General features: G+C 46.1%; 2 protein-coding genes across 6 annotated transcripts in view; one reads left to right on the forward strand and one right to left on the reverse strand.

The window, feature by feature from the left end:
- SPTB (spectrin beta, erythrocytic) overlaps positions 1 to 16,770 on the forward strand; it is a 128,183-nt gene extending 111,413 nt beyond the window's left edge. For all 5 annotated transcript variants that reach the window (XM_044438242.1, XM_044438241.1, XM_044438244.1 and 2 more), the window contains 4 exons: positions 8,222 to 8,487; positions 10,219 to 10,392; positions 11,710 to 11,752; positions 12,468 to 16,770. In XM_044438242.1, coding sequence (XP_044294177.1) covers positions 8,222 to 8,487; positions 10,219 to 10,392; positions 11,710 to 11,752; positions 12,468 to 12,635 — 651 coding nt within the window. In that variant the 3' untranslated portion in view covers positions 12,636 to 16,770. The remainder of the gene's footprint in view (positions 1 to 8,221; positions 8,488 to 10,218; positions 10,393 to 11,709; positions 11,753 to 12,467) is intronic.
- Positions 16,771 to 18,312: 1,542 nt separating this feature from the next.
- PLEKHG3 (pleckstrin homology and RhoGEF domain containing G3) overlaps positions 18,313 to 22,056 on the reverse strand; it is a 31,192-nt gene continuing 27,448 nt past the window's right edge. The window contains exon 20 of the mRNA XM_044438257.1: positions 18,313 to 19,821. Coding sequence (XP_044294192.1) covers positions 19,019 to 19,821 — 803 coding nt within the window. The 3' untranslated portion in view covers positions 18,313 to 19,018. The remainder of the gene's footprint in view (positions 19,822 to 22,056) is intronic.

The following is a 22,056-nucleotide window of genomic DNA, read 5'->3' on the forward strand; positions in this document are numbered from 1 at the left end:
GATCTAGAATCAGCAAGTGTCTGAATTTGAACCAATAGCTAGGTTCACACATTATGACAGGCAACCCTGTATAATTCCATGTTGTACTTTTTTGCCTGGATGTGCCTACCAATCAAGCTGTTTCTATGCTAGCATGTTTTCTACCCTCCTTGTTCTGTGCTTCCACAGTAAGTACATACCCCATCAGCCAGTGCCCCTGAATTCAATCCTGCATTGGATGGCTAGAACAGCTCCTGCAGCTGCCGTGCTTTTTAGGGAACTCTGTGGTTGCTGCATACCAGGACCTTGGAAACCACGATGCCAGGATTGGATGACAAGAAACCATGGTGAAGTGTGAAAGCCATAGAACAAGCCATTGTTGCTTATCATGGTTTCTAAAAATCAAACTTATCATTCTGAAATACTACAACCAAGTTTGGACAACATGACAGATCATCTTGCCCAAGAAACTACTGTGGCTTGTGTTGTGCAAATCCTTCTGTTGTGTGTACACATGAAGTCCACTGTATTAACAAGAAGGTGAGGTGTCCAGACTCAGCAAGCCAAGAGGAATTCAAGGAATGGTGTCCAGCAGCTATCTATCCCCTCAAGCTACTGTAATGAGCCGCACCAACCTATCCAGTTTTCCTACTTTAAAGGCCCTAATGATCTTACCATTTTCCCTTCATGAAATGTTTTTGTATCTAAGTTGGAACCTGGGCCTGTGGGGCAGTATTGGTTGCTTAACATGCAGATTCATCAGCTTTGAATGATGGAGGCTTTGGGCAAGTTGCTTTCCTTCCACCCCTGTCCTGCACCAATCTCTTCATTTGCACATTGGAATAGTGGTACTGATTTACCTGAAGGGTACTTGAAAAATTCAAAGTTTTATATAGCACAGCAACTTTTAAGCACCTTGGATGGGTCAACTTGTAGATGATGAAATCTCCGTCTTTCATCCAGCTACTTTAGTGGAGCCCAGACGAACAAAGAGATGGGGTTTTCACATAAGCAAACTCATGTGCATTGGCTGCATGCATAGAAGCCTTTTTCTGCCTGTTAAGTTTCCTCACTTTGCCTCCACTGAGTGCCTTACCTAGATTCCAACTTCCTTCTAATGTTGTTTATTCATATGATACTTAAGATGAGTTAATCTCCCTGCAGCAGCCATTTTGGAATTACTCATGAGACCCAGCCAGGATGGGCAATGGTCAAGAATGCTGGGGTTTGTCCAAAACATTTAGAGGGTACCAGGGTGGGGAAGGGAGACCTACACTGCTGGATGAATGTCAGATACATGCTGAGGTATAGTTAAGCTGCATGATCCACATCACAGACAAATGCAAATTTTGTTTTACACATGACAACATTGGGGACTGCACAGCCATTATATAAGTATAATATAATGGCTCTGCAGTCTCCAATGTTGCAAGCACAGACCTAGTTCTTCCATGTGTATGGTGGCTTCATGAACTGACCAGTCAGACACTGGGCAGGTGCAGGTGTGGTTTGTATTTGTCACTGGAGGAAGACCATTGAAATCAACCCAGTCTGATTTTATGACTATCCATATGGCTTGTGCCCAGTTTGGAAATGATGGAATGGTTGGATGCATGTGCCCTGCCTATCCGATGTCATGTGTGGCGAGCACAGATTTGGCTATTTTACCACATTGCCAGGAAGCCCAGATAGGCAGCAGGTTCTTAGAGCAAGGCAAAGTGGGCACATGTACTCTTGTCAGTTCTGAGGTTGCCCTGGTCCTCTCGTTGTTACTGCATTATACAATATTTACCCAAAAACCTGTGAGGAAAACATGTCCCTAGATCAGGGAAGCTTTTGTTGTTTTGAAGGACGAATGCTGCAGAGTTAGTGAAAACATCCATAAGGTAAGTACTGACTGGCATTGGCACTGCTCTACTCTAAGTATCCCTAAGATTGTAAGAATGATGGAATCCTGCCTGTGGTGGCATCATATCGTTGACCTCATGCCCAATTCCTCATTGTAATCAAAAGCCACTTTCACATTGGCCTTAAATTAGAGGATGTGTTCAGAACTCTCTTCCACAAGAGGAAAGGCTATGCTCGCATTACGGTCCTTCCACCTGAGCTTTGGGGATCCCTCTTCCGCAGCACAGCTAGCCCCATTCAATAGCATCTCTTGAGTCTGTGTAGCATTTTCAGAGGGCTGGGGAGGATGGCATAAGAAGAACAGGGTAGGTAAATCAGGTTCTACCAGCACAGTTGAACCAGAATAAATCTGGATCCAAGCTTACCCGTTTTATATTACTGCAGAATCACCCCATACAACCTACATTTTGTTGTGTGGCTGGTTGACTGTTAGAGGCAAGCACAGATGTAACTGCACCCCATGAACCACACCACAGAGATGTTCAGTTGTTTTCTTGTCTTCAAGCCTCCCTGGGTGTAAGACCCACTTGACGTTAATGGGACTTGCTTCCTAGTGGAGATGCATTGGACTATCTGCACAGAAATTGGGAAGGGTGCTGGGCCTGGGTTTCATGGCCAAAGCCATTCCTTGTTTGAGAAGTGTATTCTATGACCCATAATCTAGAAGGGATCTGCAAGGGATCTGCAATTTAAAATACTGTAAACACAGACAAAGGAAGTGTAGTCGATAAGACCAAGGTTAGTCTCAATGGCTTCTGCAGCTTCTGCAGAGCTGCCAGTAACAATATAAAACAAACCATTCAATTTCAGAGCAGCATCAGTGCGCAGCTCACATAGCAGAAGTACGAATCGAAAGCAGTGCTATGTGGCTTCTGTCAAAGGATCCCTGGAATTTAAGTGGGTTGACATGCTGGGCCCTTTGTCACTGTCATGTCCTTCCACCTGATTGAAACTGCAAGGAGTGTCTCAGACTGCTGGATCTATCAGTCTTCATCCACACACACCATTGAAAGTCTCTCCTGTTGTAGCAGCTGAAACAGTCCTGAATCTCTCACACCTAGCATGCTTGTCACAACTCACCTCTGAGGGCTAAAGGACTTTGCCAGAAGTAGCAGTAGGACAGCCTTCCTGGGATCGTATCTCTTGAGACCACACATCGGTGATCACATGGGAGAGCTCCCCACAACTAAACCTATTTAAGAAATTGCCCTGGCAAAAGGAAGTATGTTTTTCCCCAGGATGTCCCACTGTGGTGGCAGGAGGCCGACTGTGTGTACTCTACAGTGGTACCTTGGTTCACGAACTTAATCCATTCCAGGACTCTGGTCGTGACCCAAACTGTTGGTGAGCCAAGTTAAATTTCCCCATAAGGTTCAATGTAAATAAGGTTAATTCGTTCTGTAACCATTTTTTAAATCAGAAAAATGTGAAGCAAAGTGACAACAGCAAAGATTGCAGCCATCTCCCCCCCCCCCCACCCCAGCACAAGCACGGCCATCTCCCTGCCCCCTCCCCAGCATAACCAAGATTGCACCCGTCAGCCCGGCAGGCGCCCATCATCCCGGTGCGCTGGGGGGGGGGGGGGGGGGGGAGAGATGGGCGTGATCGCAGTTGCGTTGGTGCAGGAAAGACATGCGTGATCAGAGGCGCGCTCCTGCAGGAAAGACAGGCACGATCTCGGCCATCTCCCCCGCGGCTCTGCTGTGCTACGCCCATCTTTCCTGCAGCAGCGCGCCTCTGATCACGCACGCCTTCCCTGCATGAAAGCAACTGTGATTGTGGCCATCTTACCACTCGGGGGTGGGGGGACGATGACACATGGCTGCGATCTTGGTCACCACCCAAAGCAGAGTTTGCTTTCCAAGTCAAAATTTTTCAGAAATTTTTGTTCATGATTTGTTTGTGAACCAAGGCGTTCATGAGCTGAGGTACCACTGTATTTGAAATGCAAGGCGCTGAAGACCTGGAATAGTGCTACTGGGGGCTAACCTACACATTTAGCAAAATGTCATATAGCTGGTATAGGACTATCCCAGCCTTCCCCTACCCAGATGAACTGGATAGCAACTCTCATCATCCCGTCAGGATGACCAATGCTCAGGAATCCTGGGAACAAAACTGTAGTCTGAAATATCAGGCGTGCCTCAGGTTGGAGGAGGTTTCAGTAACCTTACATCTCACCACTGGACCAGGGCACAAGGCCTCAGTTATTGCTCTTAAAATTTAGAGAGGTTCACCTGTGCAGAGGCAGTCTTGCAGATGACATGGTCCCAAACCTTTGGCAGCAAATTTAGAGAACCTGCATCCCATGTTATCTCAAATTTAGAGAACCTGCATCCCTCTTAGGCATTGTGTGTGCATGTGGGATGCATGTGAAAGGATGGGGGGGGGGGAGAGAGTCAGGAAGGATGGATATGGGTGTTTGAATCTATTCATCCATTCACATGAGGGAGGGTGGTGAGAGGAAAAGAGTGTGGGGTGATGGCTATTTTAAGATTAATTGCACCAAGTTTAGAAAGAGAATGTGTGAAGTGATTTTAAGGTAAACCATGTGGAGTGACCCTGACCCATCCGCCAGTGCCAGTCAGATCTGGCTAAATTACCTCTTGAAGGAATGTGGTCCCCAATTCTTGAGGGAGTAAAGATTCCTTGCACCTGAATTAAAAGCAGCACTTTGAAATGGGACTTCTGGTGTGCCTGGCACAGAATAGGTGTCATCCTAGCTTTCTCAATTATTCTAGCTGCTGCATTCTTCACTACTTGTACTTTTTAAGGGAAGGGAAGTTTAAGGGTAATTCATTACAGGACTCTAACTTGGACATTTCTGAGACATGTGTTACTGAGACAAGGTTTGCTTCCGCTGGAGAAGACTGCAGCAGGTGGATCAGCCAAAGGTGGTAAGAAGCACCTTGGTCTGCTGATGCTACTCACCAGCCAGTTTGAGGTCCAGCAGTGCTTGCAAGCTGTTGTGGAATGCAGACCCTTCTAGAACCACTTATGCACCTCAATCCAAATCCGCTACTGATTGGCTAAGTGGCAGAGAAAGCCTGGTCTCCATCCCTTTGTGATGCACTGGGGATGAAGATCAGGACTGTTCACAACTAAATGAAGTTGCAGAAAGGTCTCAGTCTTCATCCCCAGTGGGGCCACAATCCATGATGAGGTAGAATCAGCAAAAGAACAATGTCTTCTGATAGGACCTGGAGTGGGGACCTTGCAAGCTAGAAGCTCAGTATGGCTGGCCTACAAGATGCAATCTCTTGTTTCCCTTAAATCCCTTCAAAACCCACCTTTATAATTCTCTTGCTGAAAACCTTGGTACTCATGTCCTATTGCTACTATTTCTAATGGAACATAAGCACACTGTCCAAAATGGTTCCTTATTCCTTACCAGTTTACCCTTGCATATTCCTCAGGGCAGGCCCCTGTACTCTGTAAAGGGCCATGCACATTTATAATGTTCTACCAATACATAAAACTAATTTCCCGTATTGTGAGTAAGCTATGACAACTCATGCTTCTATACCCTGTTTGAAAGAAAAGTCATTTCCAGGGTTAATTAATCTTGCGGAAGGGTTAACAACTTCCAGTCTGCATATAGCCCTTGTTGTGGCCAACCAAAGATGTCCAAGGTGCACCCCACCCCCTGCTCATTTGAATTTGTGACAGTCTGAAAAAACAGCTGCTTGATGGACTGTTAGAAGCCCAGTTGAGTAGGGAAAGTTTGTGTTCTGGGAATGACATCCCACACACTCTCCTCCAACCAGTGAGGTTGCTTTTTCTGCACTGCCATTCCAGTTGGGCTCCCTGGGGAGGGGATGAGGTTTACAACTCTGTCTCCTGGGATCCCATCCCTTCCTTGTGCATTGTGTGTTTATGCAATCCACTATCCTGCACCATGTGTGGCCCTAAGGGCTAAAAAAATGTCCATGCATGACCTAAGATAATATTTGTTACATTTATATCCAGCCTTTTTTCAACAGAGGCCAAGGTGTCTCCCCTCCCCCCCTCCATTTCATCTTCACAACAGTCTTGGGAGGTAGAATAGGCTTGAGAGTCATTGATTACTGCAGTCACCCAGTGAGGACTAGAACCCAGTTCTCCCAAATCTTGATGCAACACTCTAACCATGGGTGGGTAACATGCAGGTTAGTGACCGCATGCAGCTTTCCAGGGGGCATTTTTTGATCCCCACCAGGACCTACCTCTGTGGCATGGCTCCCACAACTTCTGTACTGTCAGATTTCCAGAAAGTCTCCTGGGAAACGGGGGATGTTGAGAATATGTGCTTTGCTTCCCAGCAGATTTGTACTTTTCCCAGTCTGTCAGTATCTGGGCTGCTCTGGTGGCCAGAACCAGAACTACGAGTACCACCACTTTGTTCACAGAATCAGTCCCAAACCCTGCTGGAGCTCTCAAGTCTACAGACAAGCACCAGCTGGGAGTTCTCAGGGAAGAGCTATAGAAGAGCAAACTCTTCCCTCTGGAACTGGTCTGTGCACCACAGTGCCTGCTGCAGCGTCTGCACCTTGCCCGCGTCTTCCCTGTCTCCTGCCTTGCCATGTTGCCTCAGCAGCACAGGCCCTCCTGTTTGCTCTTGGTCCTGGCCTTTCTGTGTCGCCTTGCCCAGGCATCCTGCCTCACTGTGTTGCCTCAATAACTCAGGGCTCCCTGCGAGATGTGGTTCAGCTCCTGCGTCTTGCCTGATCCCGGCTGCATCCGGCTCCTGCCGTACCATGTCTTCTGCCTTGTTATCCTGCTCAAGATACCTGCACCTGTGTGTGGCCTCCTGGTCCTTCACCCTTGGCTTGTTCCTGACCACATCCTTGTTCTGCCCTCATGTGTTCCTTTGCTTCCTGACCTCGGTCTGTGCCATGACTCGGACTCGGACTTTCCATTAAGCCCTGCTTTGGATTCTCTCTTGCCTGATGTCCTGTTGCCCTGGCGCCTCTGTTGCTCTTGCCTTGTCTCTGGTCACCCGTGTCTCAGCCCAGTCTGCTAATCGTCAGGCTGTGGGGACTGCCGTTCTGCTCTGAAATAAGCCGTGTACTGCATCCACACCTGTTTTCCCAGCAGAATCCCAGGGAAGCTCTAGGACGCCTTCCAGTTCTAACGCAGCCAGTCAACCTACAGTAAAGGAGGTGTGTGGTCCCTGGCTGCTGCTGGTGTGGGAGGAGGATTCAGCACAGCACCCGATGCTTGGCAGTCGATCACACTAAGCCACACTGACTTTCAGTCAGAAGGGAGTTAGTTGGACCTTATAAGTGAATCTACCAAACCTGGAGTTGGGGTGAGAGATTTTCAGCCTACAGTATGACTGGACTGGTATTAAAATCTAAGGAGATGATATCAACGGAGATTATTTTACAACAAAATAGATGTTAGGGGTGCTTCTCAATGGAGGGATGCTGCTTTGAACACATAGAAGGCACTGTGCAACATTATCATACCATTCCCCTAATGGATTTTCTGTAGTAGGGAGAAAGAAGGAAGATGCAGTGGGAAAACACAGAAAGGCTATGAGTAGAAGAGGATAGCTTATTAAGAGGACTGGAAAAAGTTTGTAGAGGCAACTAGGTCAGTGCTTTCATTGCATTTTCATTACATCATTGTAGGAGCTATTTCACCTTGAGATCCAGTCTAGATTTTGCAGAATGTCTCATGTTTGCAGTGTTGGGGCTCCTACAGTGAGTCTCATTCATGCTCATGTAGTTCTGGGTCCTGAGAGAACAGCCCATGCTGCACAGTCTCCTCACATCAACATTCAAGATAGGTCATGCTAGAATAGTTGGAATATTGGTTCCTCCCACATGTCCTAGAGACTTTTGTATAGAACCGGATAAAAATGCTCCAAATGAATGAATGTCATATTACCCAAAGCTCAGAGGAAAGTGCTGAGGTGCAGGGCTTTCTGTGGACAGTTTTTGAAAAAAGCACGAGGTGATAGATTGAGGGGATAGGATGTTAGCCCCTTCAAATTATAAGTGAGAGATTATATTTCTGTTGTTTCTCCACTTAAAAAGCTCCCCCCACAGCCAGTATACTTCCTCCTTAAGGAGTGGGCCACCCTAAACAATTCTCACAGATGTAATGGCTTACCACACAAAGGAAACTGTGTGTGGAGCAGAGATGTTCAAAAGTATGTTTCCCTCCTGCCATGGGGTGGCATGGTCCAGAATTCTGTCCCCTTGCTTATCGCCTTCTGAGAAAAAGCAGAGCATGACTTTCAGCACCTTCAGTGGGAAAGGAGCAGAAGCCAATTTGCACCCCCATTTTCATCTTGAATGGCTTTGGATTTCAGTAAGAAAACCTGCTCTCTCTCACACATTTACAGCAGGTGCAAGAAAATGAGGAACTGGGTCATGAAACAGCCCCAGAAGAGCTTTCTGAAGAAAAACTGCCTGAAACAGAGATCAAAGTGGACCATGAAGAAACATCCACCAAGGAATCGCTATTCAAAGTGGCCCAGACCCCTGTGAGCGAGATTGACGAGACAGCGACCCTTCCTGCACAGCTGGATAGATCTCACAGTGTACAACTTGAGGGTTACCTGGGGCGGAAGCATGATCTAGAGGCACCTAACAAGAGGGCTTCAAACAGGTACTGGTTGTTCTTTGCATGGCTTCTTCCTTAGCACTGCATGTTGAAAATAGCTTCCCTAATCAACCATGTTACAGAATTGCCATTGCTTTGGGTCACAAGGAGTAGCTTATCTACTACAGAACAACTGAAATGAAGTCAAATTCTATGAATTCACCACAGGTCTGATCAAATGATGAAGATGACCTAACTGGTGGTGCCAATATCATTGGCTCCACAGATGTGAAAGCTCCTTCTGACTCTGGACTTTGTCAAAAGGAGAAATGAAAAGCTTTGTAGCTTCCTTTCCTCAATCATGATGGGGCATATATACCAGCAAGACCAGGGGAAATGTCAATTAATAGATTAGGGATGAATGGGACATAGTGGCTGAGATTTTTTTTTTCCACTGTGATTTTATGGATTGAGGTGGGGAAGCACTGAGGAAGCTTGGTGATGCTCAGGCAGACCTGACTTCAGAGCTGGCTAGATCCCGTCCATAAGTTCAAGGGATGTGGTGTGATCCACAGGACCTTTAAGCCCTCACATGCAAATAGGGCTGCAGATTCAGGTAGACGGTATCTAGCATATCTTAGCAGAGTGTGCTGCTGTTTCCTAATCACTGAGAAATCCCATTGCTACTGCATTGCATCTTATTAAGAAGAAAATCCTGCAGGCAATATATTGCATCTTGTTCCTGAACAAAGCAGCAGCCAACACACACATTGAGAAGTAGGTTGAGAAAGAACAAATCTAGGACATCAGTGAATGTCTGTCTACTTTCCTAGCCTGACCCTTTTAGCTTAGATGTGGTATTTTGGTGTTCATACCAGATAACACAAAGGACTTTATTTTGTCTCCACCTAAGAGGAAAAATCATGTTTTATTACTCAGATCTAAAATGGTTTCCCCCTTTTCCTCAGCCTTTGGAATGCAGTTATGTTTTTCCTCTCACAATTATTCATTTAAAAACATTACTGCTGTGATGTGTATCTCCTTACTGCCCTCATATATCTGTTTATGTAAACTTCCCTGCCTCACACCAGATTCTGAAAATTTCCAGCTTCTCTCCAAGCCTGCACCTCAGTTTTCATTGACTTCAGTTAGATGCTATAGGACTTTTCCAATTCCAGATTGGCCTCAAACTTTCTGTGCCTTTTCCCTTTAGCTGCACAGTAGCACTTCCCACAAACTCTGATGGTGTAACTTGCTGAAATCTGGATTCTAGGCTTTCATTAGAAACATTCTGGAGATACTCATTACATGAAGCTTCTTTTGTAAAAAGTCCCTGGCCACTCACATTAAGAAATATAGCCAAACTCATGATCATCTACACTAAAGTTAGTAAACATCTTTGATAAGCTGAGAAGCATTCAGTATTTCTCCAATGAGTTCTCTTACTCTTCTCAGTTACCTTTCTTGTAGCATGATGTTCTCCCAAAAACAAAAGATTAAGACTAACTTTACTAAAGGTATCTCTAGGTATTGTCTGTTCCCATTTCTAGATAAAGACCTAGATCATGGTCACTAGTTGATTTTAGAAAACTAGTTAGGAAAGAACAAAAACTGTGAATTTGTCTGCCTTCTAAACCTGAAGAGGTGTGAATCAGGTATTTGCCCAGAAGCAAATCCTCTTGTATTTAAGGGGGCTTATATCCTAATAACTGTGCTTAGGAATGCAGCTTTGGAAGAGTCTGACAATTTAATTTAACCTATGGAGTTCCCCATATAATAGCTGCTTGTTCTTGTTAGGTCTTGGAATACATTGTACTGCGTGCTCAGGAACAGTGAGCTGACCTTCTATAAGGATGCCAAGAGCTTGGCCTTGGGTGTGCCTTACCATGGAGAGGAGCCTTTCCGGCTGAAGAATGCCTTCTGTGAAGTAGCTGCAGATTACAAGAAGAAGAAACATGTCTTCAAGTTGAGGTGAGGGCAAGCAGGGGTTAGGCAAAGAGGCAATCCCTCAGCCTAGTGTCCCCGTAGATACAAGGAATAGATGGGCTTTGTGGAAAACAATCAAGAAGCTATCTGAGGAGAAGATGCTTTTTTAAGGGTGTGGTTGAGCTGTATCTTAACATGATTGCTGCAAAACACGTACTGGAAAATGAAGAATGGTAGGAGCTGTGTTGAATCAGACTAGAGACCTGTCTGGTCCAGTGGGCAGCAGCTAAAAGTTGTGGGGAGCCCACATAGGAGACGTGAGGGCGAGAGACCTTTTCCACTGCTGTTGCCTAGCAATGGCTATCCAGAAGTGCATTGCCTCTCATCCGGAGAGTGGCATATAGCCGCAATGTCTAGTAGCCATTAAAGCTTTGCCCTGCAGAAGTGGGTGGCGATCACCACACTTTTTCTTAGCATATTCCATAGACTGGCACTGTGTGAAGAAGTCCTTTATTGTGTTTGCCCTGAATCTTTAACCATTCAGCTGCAGTGGATGATCCTGAGTTTTATGAGAGAAATGTGTCTTCCCTTCTCCACATGTAACTGTTTATGCTTCTGTCCCTATACACCTTACCTGCATTTTTTCTAAGCAGTCACCCCAGGGATTATATCTGTTTTTCAGAAGAAAATTACTTTAGACCCTTGATTATTTTATTTGCTCTTTTTGGCATCTTTCTCTACTCTGCAACTCATCCGTTTTGAGATGTGTGACAAGAACTATATTCCAAGTTTGGCACATTATAGTTTTGTGCAAAGACATTGAGTTGTTTCCTGCTTTATTTTAAATCCCTTTCTTAATGACCCCTAACAAGAAATTTACCTTTTCCACAGTTGCCATTTAACTGGGGTGTTTCCACTGAGCTAACCAGCACAACCCCAAAATCTCTTTCCTGATCAGTTACCATTGCCTCAATCCCTGTCATTTTATATGTAAGGTTAGGATTTTTAAAAGTCTATTTTGCATCACTGTACTTTTTTTTATGCTGACTGGTATGTGCTATTTTATCATCCTGACCCCAAGCATCTTGGACCCATTTGGCCAGTTGTTTTGTCTCTGCTCTGTAGTTAATGCAGTCTTCATACTGGATCGCAGCGGAGAAGTTCTTTGGGGAGCCGGGTGGCAGGAGGGAGTTACTTTTGAATTAAGGGAGATTGAATTAGAAAGTATTTTGATGCTTTACAAGCTTACAATTCTTTGGTTCTTAAAACATGCAAATGTTTGGATCTGATAACTAGAAAAGCTGAAAAGTTACCTGCTCCTCCCAAAACATGCATCTTGCATTCACATTTTTGTCCCTGCAGACTCAGCAATGGGAGTGAATGGCTCTTCCATGGCAAAGATGAGGTAGGTGTTGTCATGCATCGGGGATAACGCATCTGTTGAGGACCAGCCATGCACAGCTGAAAATAGCAGGGTGGTTTTGTCAAGTACTGAACAGTACCATTATTGAGCCATGTATTGTCTCTTCTCACAAGGAAATGGACCATAATTTTGGCAAAGCGTGTAATAAGTTTCTTAGCGTTCGTTTTATCCCCTTGGCCCCAGCTCTGAGCCCATCAATGGGGGCACTAGCCATACTCCGACAACAGTCGTCTGTACTGCTCTGTGCCTCAACTCCTTCCGTTGTGGCTGCAGGGACAACCCTAGTCCAGCGGGAACCAGCGCTGCCTAAACAACCCCCAAAACAAACAGAAGCATTTGTTTGCAGGTGAGCGGAACTTCCTGCTGCATTCTGGAAACAAATGTTTTGGCTTGTTTCTATTTCTTTTAAGGGTGTGTAACTTTCTGCTGTGCTAGCAGAAAGCTCTGCTGAGATGTATACAGTGCCGTATGCTACCTAATCTGTTTGGACTAAAATGGATGAATTTTCAAGCAATGCTTTAGAAATGCAGTAACAAGTGATTTAAAAACAGCTTTTAAAAATCACAGCAACAATTACTGATGCAGAATTTTGAAATGTGCTCTTGATTTTGGGAGGAACAAACTATTTGGTTTTTATAGTTTGACTACTGAAACGTATAAATCTGGGATGTGTGTGTGTTTGTCCCTGTTCTAACAGGATGAGATGCACACCTGGCTTCAGGGCTTCAGCACAGCAATAATCGAATCCCAAAGCATTAAAACCAAGGCCCAAAGCCTGCCTTTGCCTTCCATCACTACCATGGATGTGAGTCTGACCAAGAAAGACAAAGAGAAGAGATTCAGCTTCTTTCCCAAAAAGAAATAGCCAAACTGTGGCTTGCCCCAGTCAGATGCCAATGGTCCGGTGCGCATAATGGGAAAAACTGCATGTGTGAGTGTCCCTGGGCACTCCTAGCACCACTCAACACTGTTCTCGTCTCCTCAACACACAGCCTTGCTTCTCATTGTCCACACCCCCGTATCTTCCCAAAGATTCAGGTCAGAGAGCAACATCCATGCTCTGAGACAACCAGTGTTCTCCAAAGCAAAGCTCTAAGATGAGGCTCCTCAGGCTCACTGGACAGGCTGAGTCCAACAAGACTGAACTTGCATGTGATGCTTTGTAGGCTCAGGTGGTCACCTCTCTGAAAAAGAACTGCTTCAGGAGAAAAATGTTTTGTATGGATTTCAGGGACTTCTTATAGGGAAAAGGAAAGGAACAGGGACCCAGCCAGGTCAAACGGGACTTGAAGAAAACCATTTAAGCTCAGTGTTTGGTTTTGGAGCAGCTCCCCCCCTGCAGCGGAGCTGGAACATGTGTCTCCACGTCTCTACCAAAAGTCAATTCCCATAGCTGCTTTCCCTGTCTTGTGTTGATATCTCTCACACGGAACTTCACAGTCATCGCCAAATCATAAGTGAAAAGTCTCTCTCTCTCAGAAGAACACAAGCAGCATGTGCTGAGGCAGCTTCTGACTTGTTTCAGCACTCATGCTGGAAGTCAGGTTTCAGAAGACCAGGCCCTCCTCTGTGTTAGGAGGTGTAACATACACACACATGCACAGTTCCAGGCCACAAAGCACAGCACTCTCCAAAGTGTTTGATCCGGCATCCACCAAACTGGTGACACTATCCCTGCTGATGCTGACGGATCAGGATTGCAACCAAAGTGGAGAGTATCACTCATGTTCAGACTTCTGCACTATGCTGGTTAGAAAGATACTTTAGAAAAACCCATCTGGGAGAGAGGAACTAGACTCACCTGCTATAAACACTAAGAGCACAACCCAGCTAAAGTTAATTGCAGCCAGGTCCCGCTGGGACTCCCGCCCCATTGATTTCAGTGGGATTTCGCTGCAGTCAACTTTTGCAGCATTGCAATTGATAAGGCTGGATTCATCCTCTTATTTATGCGGGGGTCTACTGTGTGACTTGCCTGAATGTTGGTGCCCTGCCCTGCCCTCCCCTCCGCTTTTTGAAAACATCTGTTCCGTATTGGCTCAGCCCTCCAGAAGCAAATGGCTCCTCCGTTGTTCCCTTAGAGGGCACACTGTGCCTGAGCATGGCCTTTGGCGATTTGTAGCACTGCTTGCACTTCTCTAGAATAGAGTGGCTTCCTGAGTCGCTGAAAATGCAATGCTGGCCACCGCCGCTCCCTTCCGCAGAGACTTCTCTGCCTGCGATATCTGCGTGAATGGCTGTTCAAACACACACACACAGAGCCTGATTTTAAGAAGGCCACAAACCCCTTCCTCAAAGGCAGGAATTCAGGGGCAAACAGCAGATCAGCCAAATCGCTTTTCTAAACTTATTTTTGGGGAGCTAAAGGCCTATCATGAAGAGGAGCCAAGAGATCACCTTTTCCTGCAGCAGCCTTTTCGTAGCGATGATCATGCTGACCAGGGGTTTTAAGGGTTCTTACCATAGCCAACTCCCACTGTTCACGTGTCTGTTGAGCATCCTGGATGCTCATGGGCTCATGGGTGAGTCCATCTCATTTTCATTGTGGATGCCATAAACCATACTGAAAGTGCCTTAACCCAGGGGCATCCCCTCATTAACACTTCAGGAGCAAGCAGGCTCAACAAACACCATGCACAGAACAGTTTGGATTCGCCTCACGGCAGAGAAGCTATAAACCATCTCTTGATGCAAGGGACACCCTTGGGGATTCCCAGGGGCTCAACTTCACCACACGCTCATCAGGCCGCTGTGGGAAATAAGGGAGGTACCTCTCCGCTTGACACAGGCTGTGGTGAATGTGGATCTCGGTGCCGAGAGTGAGGTGTTGCTTTCCGATCAAGTCTCACAATGCCACATTCTGCCAGTTCTCCTGGGCTGTAATTGGAAGTTGCGTGGGCTCTCTTGCCAGCTGATGGACAGATCTGATTTTCCACAGTGCCACCTTTGAGAAGCTAGAATGACACTGCAGCAATACTGTTTCATTACAGTGCTTGGTTTTGTGGATACTGGTAGCATTAACTCCACCCCGTGTTGCTGAGGCAACATTCCCCCTCTTAGTGCCATATTTAAGTGTCACTGCCATAAAGAAAACTTCCTGCCTACCTTCAGAGGTAGAGCACACACTGAGGCATCCTTCAGACCAGCTTTTGATAACTAGAGCTGCATGGCAGATTGTACTACAGCTAACTGATTCTGAAACAGTTATGCTTTTACTTGCCAAGCAGGAAGAACAACACTGAAAAGTAGAACAGGCAGGGTCACTGGACTTGGCATCACTGGGTAAACTTATTATTCACAGTTGGGGACCTTACAGTAAGAAAGAGCAGGCCCATAAACAAACTCAAAACAAATAATCTGCCCACTTTTAAAAATCACAAGGAGTTTAGACAGAGATAGGTGAAACGGCTTGTTGTAACAGCTAGGCTGCCAATTTGCCACAGGACTGGTGCTACAGAAAACTGGCCCAATCCTGTGCAGCTATAAAACCCATTCAGATCAAAGAGGTGCTGGGTTGGGCTGTTTGGGTGGGGAGGGGCACCCACACATGAGGTAACAAACTGATCTGGAAAAGTGGCTCTTGGTAGAAGGCCTTCCATCTGGTAGGCAGATCAGTTTCAAAATTACAGCATGAAAATAAAGCTTGAAGACAGTGTTTGGTCACCTGCTCCAGGATGGAGAATCTTGCACCAGGTATCTTGGATTCATGTCAAGCTTAGTTTGGGACCTCTCTGCACCTATGCAGGAAGCAGCCTCACCTAAACAGGGAGTGCTGTGCCTGGCCTGGCCGCCTTCCCTCAAAGAAGTTCAAGTCTTCTCTCTCATAATCAGCACTGATTAATGGCACCCTTCATCTTTCCGTCATCCTTAAATTAGTGTGCTCAAAGAGAAGGATTTCCCCTATGCTTCCAATTCATGCTTATGGGGAAGAGAATACCGATCCACACTAAGTACAGAATAAATCAGTTGGGTCACAAAAAAGGGGTTTGAGCTTGGTATTTCAGTGTGGAAAAAAGCAGCTTGTGTAAAAGTGCAGCTCTCACACCAGGAGAGGCAGCAGTTAATGAGCAATCAGGATTCCATTAGGGGTTTCATTTGTTTAGGGGAAAAATGGAAAAGAATAAAGCACATGAGAATTTGGGGGGGGGGGACTGAATTGATTTTTGCAAAGGCCCCTGAGAAAAGAAATATTTATTAATGTTCTTTAGCCCTTTACATGTATTCTAGATAGCAAGGCCAGCCATGGAGTCCTTTCTTGGAGGATATGGCCACCTATCATTCTTGAGTTTGACGTACGGTGCGATGCTCCTTTTCAGGAAACTAAAAACATAAAAGTTAGGCTAAAATACTCTTCTATTCCTCTTGTATGACCATCGCCCTGCACTGGAATATGTGTTAACAGGAAGTTGCTGTATATCCCCCTTAAAGTTTTTACTATCTTGTTTCTCTTAACCAACTATGGGCTGTGCTCCCAGACCCATTCGGAAATTTGGTCTCAGCCTGGCAAGTGACAAGCACTCTTGTCTGTGTGCCACTATGTTTTACTGCGTTGTACTTCCACCCATTACCCAGCAGGAACCATTTGCTGTCTGGCGACTTGCAGCCTCACCCTGCCTGGCTCCAGCTCTCCCTTCTCCGTAGGCTTGATCTGCAAAGCAATGACACTTCTGTTAGGCTGCTCTTCCATCAAGCTTAGCTCTCCAAGACCCCACTGATACAGAGGTCGGGCTGTGTTAGACGGGAGCTTCACATCACCAGGCCCAGAACAGAGTTTGCTTCAGAGTAGCAAGGGCTGTTTCTGGGCGGTCGAGAGAGCAGCAGAAGTAGCCCAGGAACTCTCCTACAAGTTCATGGGGTTGGGGTTAATACTCTTTTAACAGCTAGGCACCAAGTTCCACCTGCTCCAATGTGCTTCCACTGTCCAGAGAAAAAGAGCTAAAGCTTCAGAATGTGCTTCAGAAGCAATTTAATAACATTTTTAAAATAAACAATAAACAAACCCTTTCTGGCTTTGGGATTTTGTGTGCAATTTCTATCACTACTGGTACAGAAGTCCTGGCTGCACATCTCCATTCAGTCCTGATTTTACCAGGTGGCCTTAGCTATGCCACTACTGGAAATTATGGATGCTACTAACCTACTTTATAGGGGTATGATGATGATGGTTTTGTGATACGATGCAAAGTGTTTTAAGTGCATAAAGGACAGCTTTGGATGAGCACTTATATCATTAGGAGCATGCAGTTACAGTCCTAGACTGAAGAAACAATATAGTTAAACAGTTGCCTTGCCTGAAAGTTCAGGCTTTATGCCATACTCTCCTGTGCTTGCTCCAGTGCAAAGACGCCATTCTTCCCCTTTTCTGCTTCCGAGCTACCAGTACACAATGCCATCATTCTACTCTTTCATCTCACATCCCAAAAGTTATTTGGAATCATCTTTAAAACAATTCTGGCATGTCCAAATATTCTTTGGGATAGTCTTTTTACCAGGAGGCTGGGAGGGAGTAGTGGTGTAGCTTTTTTATTTAAACTTGTAAATTAAAGGAGATTGTGACTGCTTCTTTGACATATGCTAAGGAAATAACTAAAATGTGTGGTTACTTTAAATATTTTGAGGCCCTACTTTATCTAGCGGTAATGAAAAACCCACTGCCACACCCTGAATTCTTCCCTCCTGCTATCTGTCCCCTTCATTTGTTGTCACTGCCTGACCTTCACCCCAGCATATAGTACTGTAATAAGGCTAGCCAACTAGTTTCTCATAGCAGCTTCCTTGCTGGAGCTATGCATTCCCTTAGGCAAATCTTAGAAAGGCTGATCTGGAGCATTCCATAGGCCTTAGCAGGAGTGAACACAGTTGAAGTCCTCTGCCTATTTTGGTCTCACAAGTCTCGCCTGAGAGGAAGTGGAACGATCTGCAGTTGTTACTCTGATATCGTAAAGAGCACGAAGGTGGTGTGCTTGGAGAAGCACTGGATCCACAGGAAGTAGGGCCTTCCTGTTCCCCAGCAGGTCCACAGAATGACAAGGGGACTACACCAGTCCTGGAACTGGCATAGCTTGCTTTCCTCCCGGTGGAATTCATAGAAGGTAAACTGTTAATAGAAAACAAAAAGCTCTGCAACAATGAGAAAGAGATGAGGAACAAAGCACCGGCATCCTCACCTTCTGCCTGCAAGGCATAGGAAAGGGCAGTTCTCCCACTTCGGATTCTCCTCCTCATGCCCTATCAGACTGCTGTACCTGAGAACGCAGTGCACCTGGCATCAACGAACCTATTACACTAGAAGGCAAGGCTGGGGAAGCAGCAGCTCTCCAGGCACCACATTATAGATCCTCAAACATCCTAAAATCATGGTAGGCAAGATCTACACCAGTGTTAGCCCATGTCACCAATGACCTTGGAGAGATTTGTGACGCCAGGACTCCTCATTCTTGCCTTTGCCGTTTTGAACCCATGAAATCCAGTGCAAAAACTAAATACTGCCACTTTCCAATTCTTCACCCCACCACACAAGTGAAGGAGCCAAAGCCATATACTCTGATCAAAAGTGGTTATTGCACAGTGCGTACAGGCTGAAATGTGTACACAACCAGTATTATTAGATTATATGTTCTCAAACTGGGAGGGCTGGAACCAAGCAAAACTCCCAACCACAGTAAAATTACATTCTTTTAAAAAATAAAACATGAAACAAAAGAGGGCTTGGGGAAATAACTTACTCTCCTGTAAGACTGATCAACAGAAGGTTTGTCCATTTCCACACTGGCTTGACAAGGCAGGAATTTCCCAACCTTGCCTGACCTTGGAGGGAGAAACCTACCTTTTCTCAGTAGGCCACATGAGTAGCTGATTTATGATACAGTGCTCTAAGGGGGAGGCCCTTGATGCTTCTAGGAGATGTACTAAGATTACTGCCAATAGCATTGCCAACGGGGCACCAGTAGCAAGGCAGTAACAGGGTCAGGCCATTTAAGGAGAGAAACAACCCAGCTTAGAATGCACAACCATGGAAGAACTCCTTGTCAGAGGCTGCAGCTTCCTGGAAGTTCGTGACAGCTGCCCACATGAGACAGCGCACAGTGAGTAAAGAGAATCTGAGTGGCACCTCCAAGAAGGAAAGCCATTGTTGCCAGTTCTGTCCCAGAGCTAAAGAGGTTGGAAAAGGTGATGAGGTCCCATCGAAGGCTCCCTCAAGAACTTTCCTATGTTTCACTTAGGGGCACAGGAGCATGATGCAGATGCTCAACTGATGGAATTCAGGGTCTGGAATTTCTCCCTCAGGTTCTTCACCAGGCTCTGCTGGCTGTTGTCTGTTTTCTCCCACAAGTCTTGTCGAAGTGCCTTCTGGGGAGACACGTCCTGAAAGTCCTGCTCGTGCCTGCGGTATTCCTCTGAGTCCTGGTAAGCCTTGCACCGCTCCACCACAGCCTTGAGAGAGATCTTCTCCCGAGATGTAGGGGAGCGAATCTGTACATAGCTTTCATCCAGTTCCCCAGTCCCATCCAGCAGCTTCTCTGTGACAATCACCCGTTGATTGTTCTCCAAAGAGGCTTCGGCTGTGACACGTAATTCCTCATGAGCATTGAAGCTATGATCCTTCAGGACGGAGTCAAGGGAGCCCTTTCCTCTGCTGTTCTGTACCACCCCTTCCTGAGATTTTGCGCCTGCATTCACATTCCTCTTTGGGTGCTGCTGATCTGCTGGCATCCTCTCTGCATCCATCATTTTCTCTGGTGCCGAGCGGCTCCTGTTGACAGGCAGGGGCCTGCCCTTCTCAGCCCTGTTCTGACAGGAATACTTGGACCTCAACTCTCGCACATCTGGCCAGCTGAACTTCTCGGCTACAACGGGGCTGATGGGACTGTGTGAGAGGGTGCTGGTGGGGGAAATGAGGTGAGGGCTACTAGCGCATGGGCTGAAAGAGAAGCGCTTGGGTGACTTCTGCAATGAGGATGATGAGGATGAGGAAAGCAGGGCTACTGGGCTGGCCTCCTGCAGCACAACTTGCTCGTAGTTGAAGAGGCTCAAGGTGGGCTTCCATTTGCCTAGGAGAGAAAACCAACAAGCAGTGAGTGAGGTGCTGCTGGGGCAGGAAGACATGGCCAACATTTGGGACAAACTGACTGCAATGGGGGCAGGGGGGGCACTGTTCCTAATCTCAAAACCCAGAAGTTTAGTTAACTGTGATCCCAAATCACTCACTCAAAGGCAAAGAGAAAAGTAGGATCTGTACTGCTCAGCCTGGGAAACAGAGTGACTTTCGGTCATCAAAATTTGGTCTATTTTGGTTTATCAAAATATCCCAGGGAATGGGGGCACCTATTCTCATGGAAACCTTTAGCACCCACAGGAAGATCTGCATCAGAAAGAGCCTCTTCCTCACCACTCTAGGAACTTCTTTTGATTCCACTCAGACATACCTGAATGGGGCACTGGAAACCTGTTTTCAACAAGACCTGTTCTGAAGAAACCAACATATTGTTCTACTCTAAAGGACAGTAATTCGATTCAATTAATCGAGAGAGTGGGGACGAGCCTGTGACGAGTGCATACTCTGCAAGTCAGTAGTGACCCAACCTAGCATCCCTGTCTCACTTGAGAGGCCTCTGTGTGCAATCCCTGGAACAGGAATGGTTGTTGAGAGTAGAGAAGTTAAGAAGACCATGCTTATGAGTGACTTGTGGTGTGAGCAGATCTTTTCAGTTCACCTTCCTGAAAAGAAATCTAAGTTGAAGGAAGGTATCTACCAAGATCATCTCCCAAATCCATGCAAAGTCCGCAGGATGAAGACCATCGTTGGAAAAGCCCTACTGGGGACTTAAGTGATCACTCCTCCTAACCCTTCAGGACTCCAAGAGGTACTTAAGACTGGTGGTTGATCACAACTGAAGAAGGCAAGTTGGCATCTGAGAAGGCAACTGAGGGAAGACTTCTGTTAGGTTGTGGTGATAGTAATCCTGGTCCCCAGAGTGGCCCAAAAAGAAGCCATGTTAGGGAGGAACAAAGGAGACTTCTGCACAAATGCAAGAACAACACTTCCCAAAGAGGGAAAAAACACTTCTTTCCATTAGCCTGTGTCTTGGGTGAAGACTGTGCAGGCAAGAAAGTGCTGCCTCTCCTTGCCTCGTATTTATCAGCCCAAGAAGCCGAGATAAGAGAAATGGATAAAGGAACACAGAAATCAGTAAGAAACAAATCAATAGAATTTTGGATAAAGGAAAGGCACTCTAGAAACAGAGCCAAGCAAAAAGTATTGCCAGATCAGCTTCCTCACTCTAGGAGGGAACAGAAACTGCAGAGAGGGAGCCCCTACACACATTCTGGCCATTTAACTTTATTCCCCTAGGTCTTGAGGCAGTAAACTTGCCACCCCACCAGAAGGTCTTTTTTGTCAACACGCAGAGAATGAGCCCACCAAAATCTACTTCCTTTGCAAAATGTATGACAGTTGCAGAATGGATCTCTTCTTGGTGAGGAAACGGTTTGGGGAATTCTTGTTTTTACACACCCCTTTATGGTGACAGGGCCCAAACATCTCTGCTTCAGGGAGAGAAACAGGAAGACTAAGACTAGCTCTCTCTCTGGTTTCAAAACACTTTGGAATAGGTGCAAGTGCGAAATACAGTAGCCAGGCTGGTTTCTGGGATTTGCTTTCTGCATCACATCCGTACAGTTCTGATGACTCTGGACAGGCTTCCAGTTACTTCCAGAGCTCGATGCAATGCACTGGCTCTGACTTACAAAGCCCTAAAGAGCAATGGGCAGGACTGCTTCCTTCTCCCACGTGGATGTGTTCTTCCACCACGCTCATGATCAAAAGCCGTGTTTCGTGTGCCACAGCAGCAGGGGTTCAGCCAGCTGGGTCATGCGGTGCAGCTCCCCACAGCTCGGGAACTCCCTCTCGAGAAAGGCCTGGCCAGCTCTCACCAGTGACGGGGTTTCTAGGCAGGCTGTTCCACATGCCCTAATTCTGCCAGGCCACTGACCTGTTTTCAATTATTTCCTGCCACTTGGATTTGTTTATGGCTCTCCTTTAATATTCTCTATTTTTGCACTGTATAATTTTAATTTTGTAAGCTGCCTAGGGAGACTTTTGGAAGGCCAAAAAAGCAGAATACATTTTTTTTTTTTAAAGCCATGATGGGATGTTTGCAGAGCCCCTTCTGCAGTCAACTTTAAAGGCAGGGCTGCTGTGACTGTCACTACTATGACTGCTACAAACACCTTTCAGTATTTTTTTTACTATGGCTGTTAAAACTATTCCATATTTGGCACATTAT

Source organism: Varanus komodoensis, unplaced genomic scaffold, assembly GCF_004798865.1.
Source record: "Varanus komodoensis strain SLA01 unplaced genomic scaffold, ASM479886v1 scaffold32, whole genome shotgun sequence".
NCBI classification, from domain to species: Eukaryota; Metazoa; Chordata; class Lepidosauria; order Squamata; family Varanidae; genus Varanus; species Varanus komodoensis.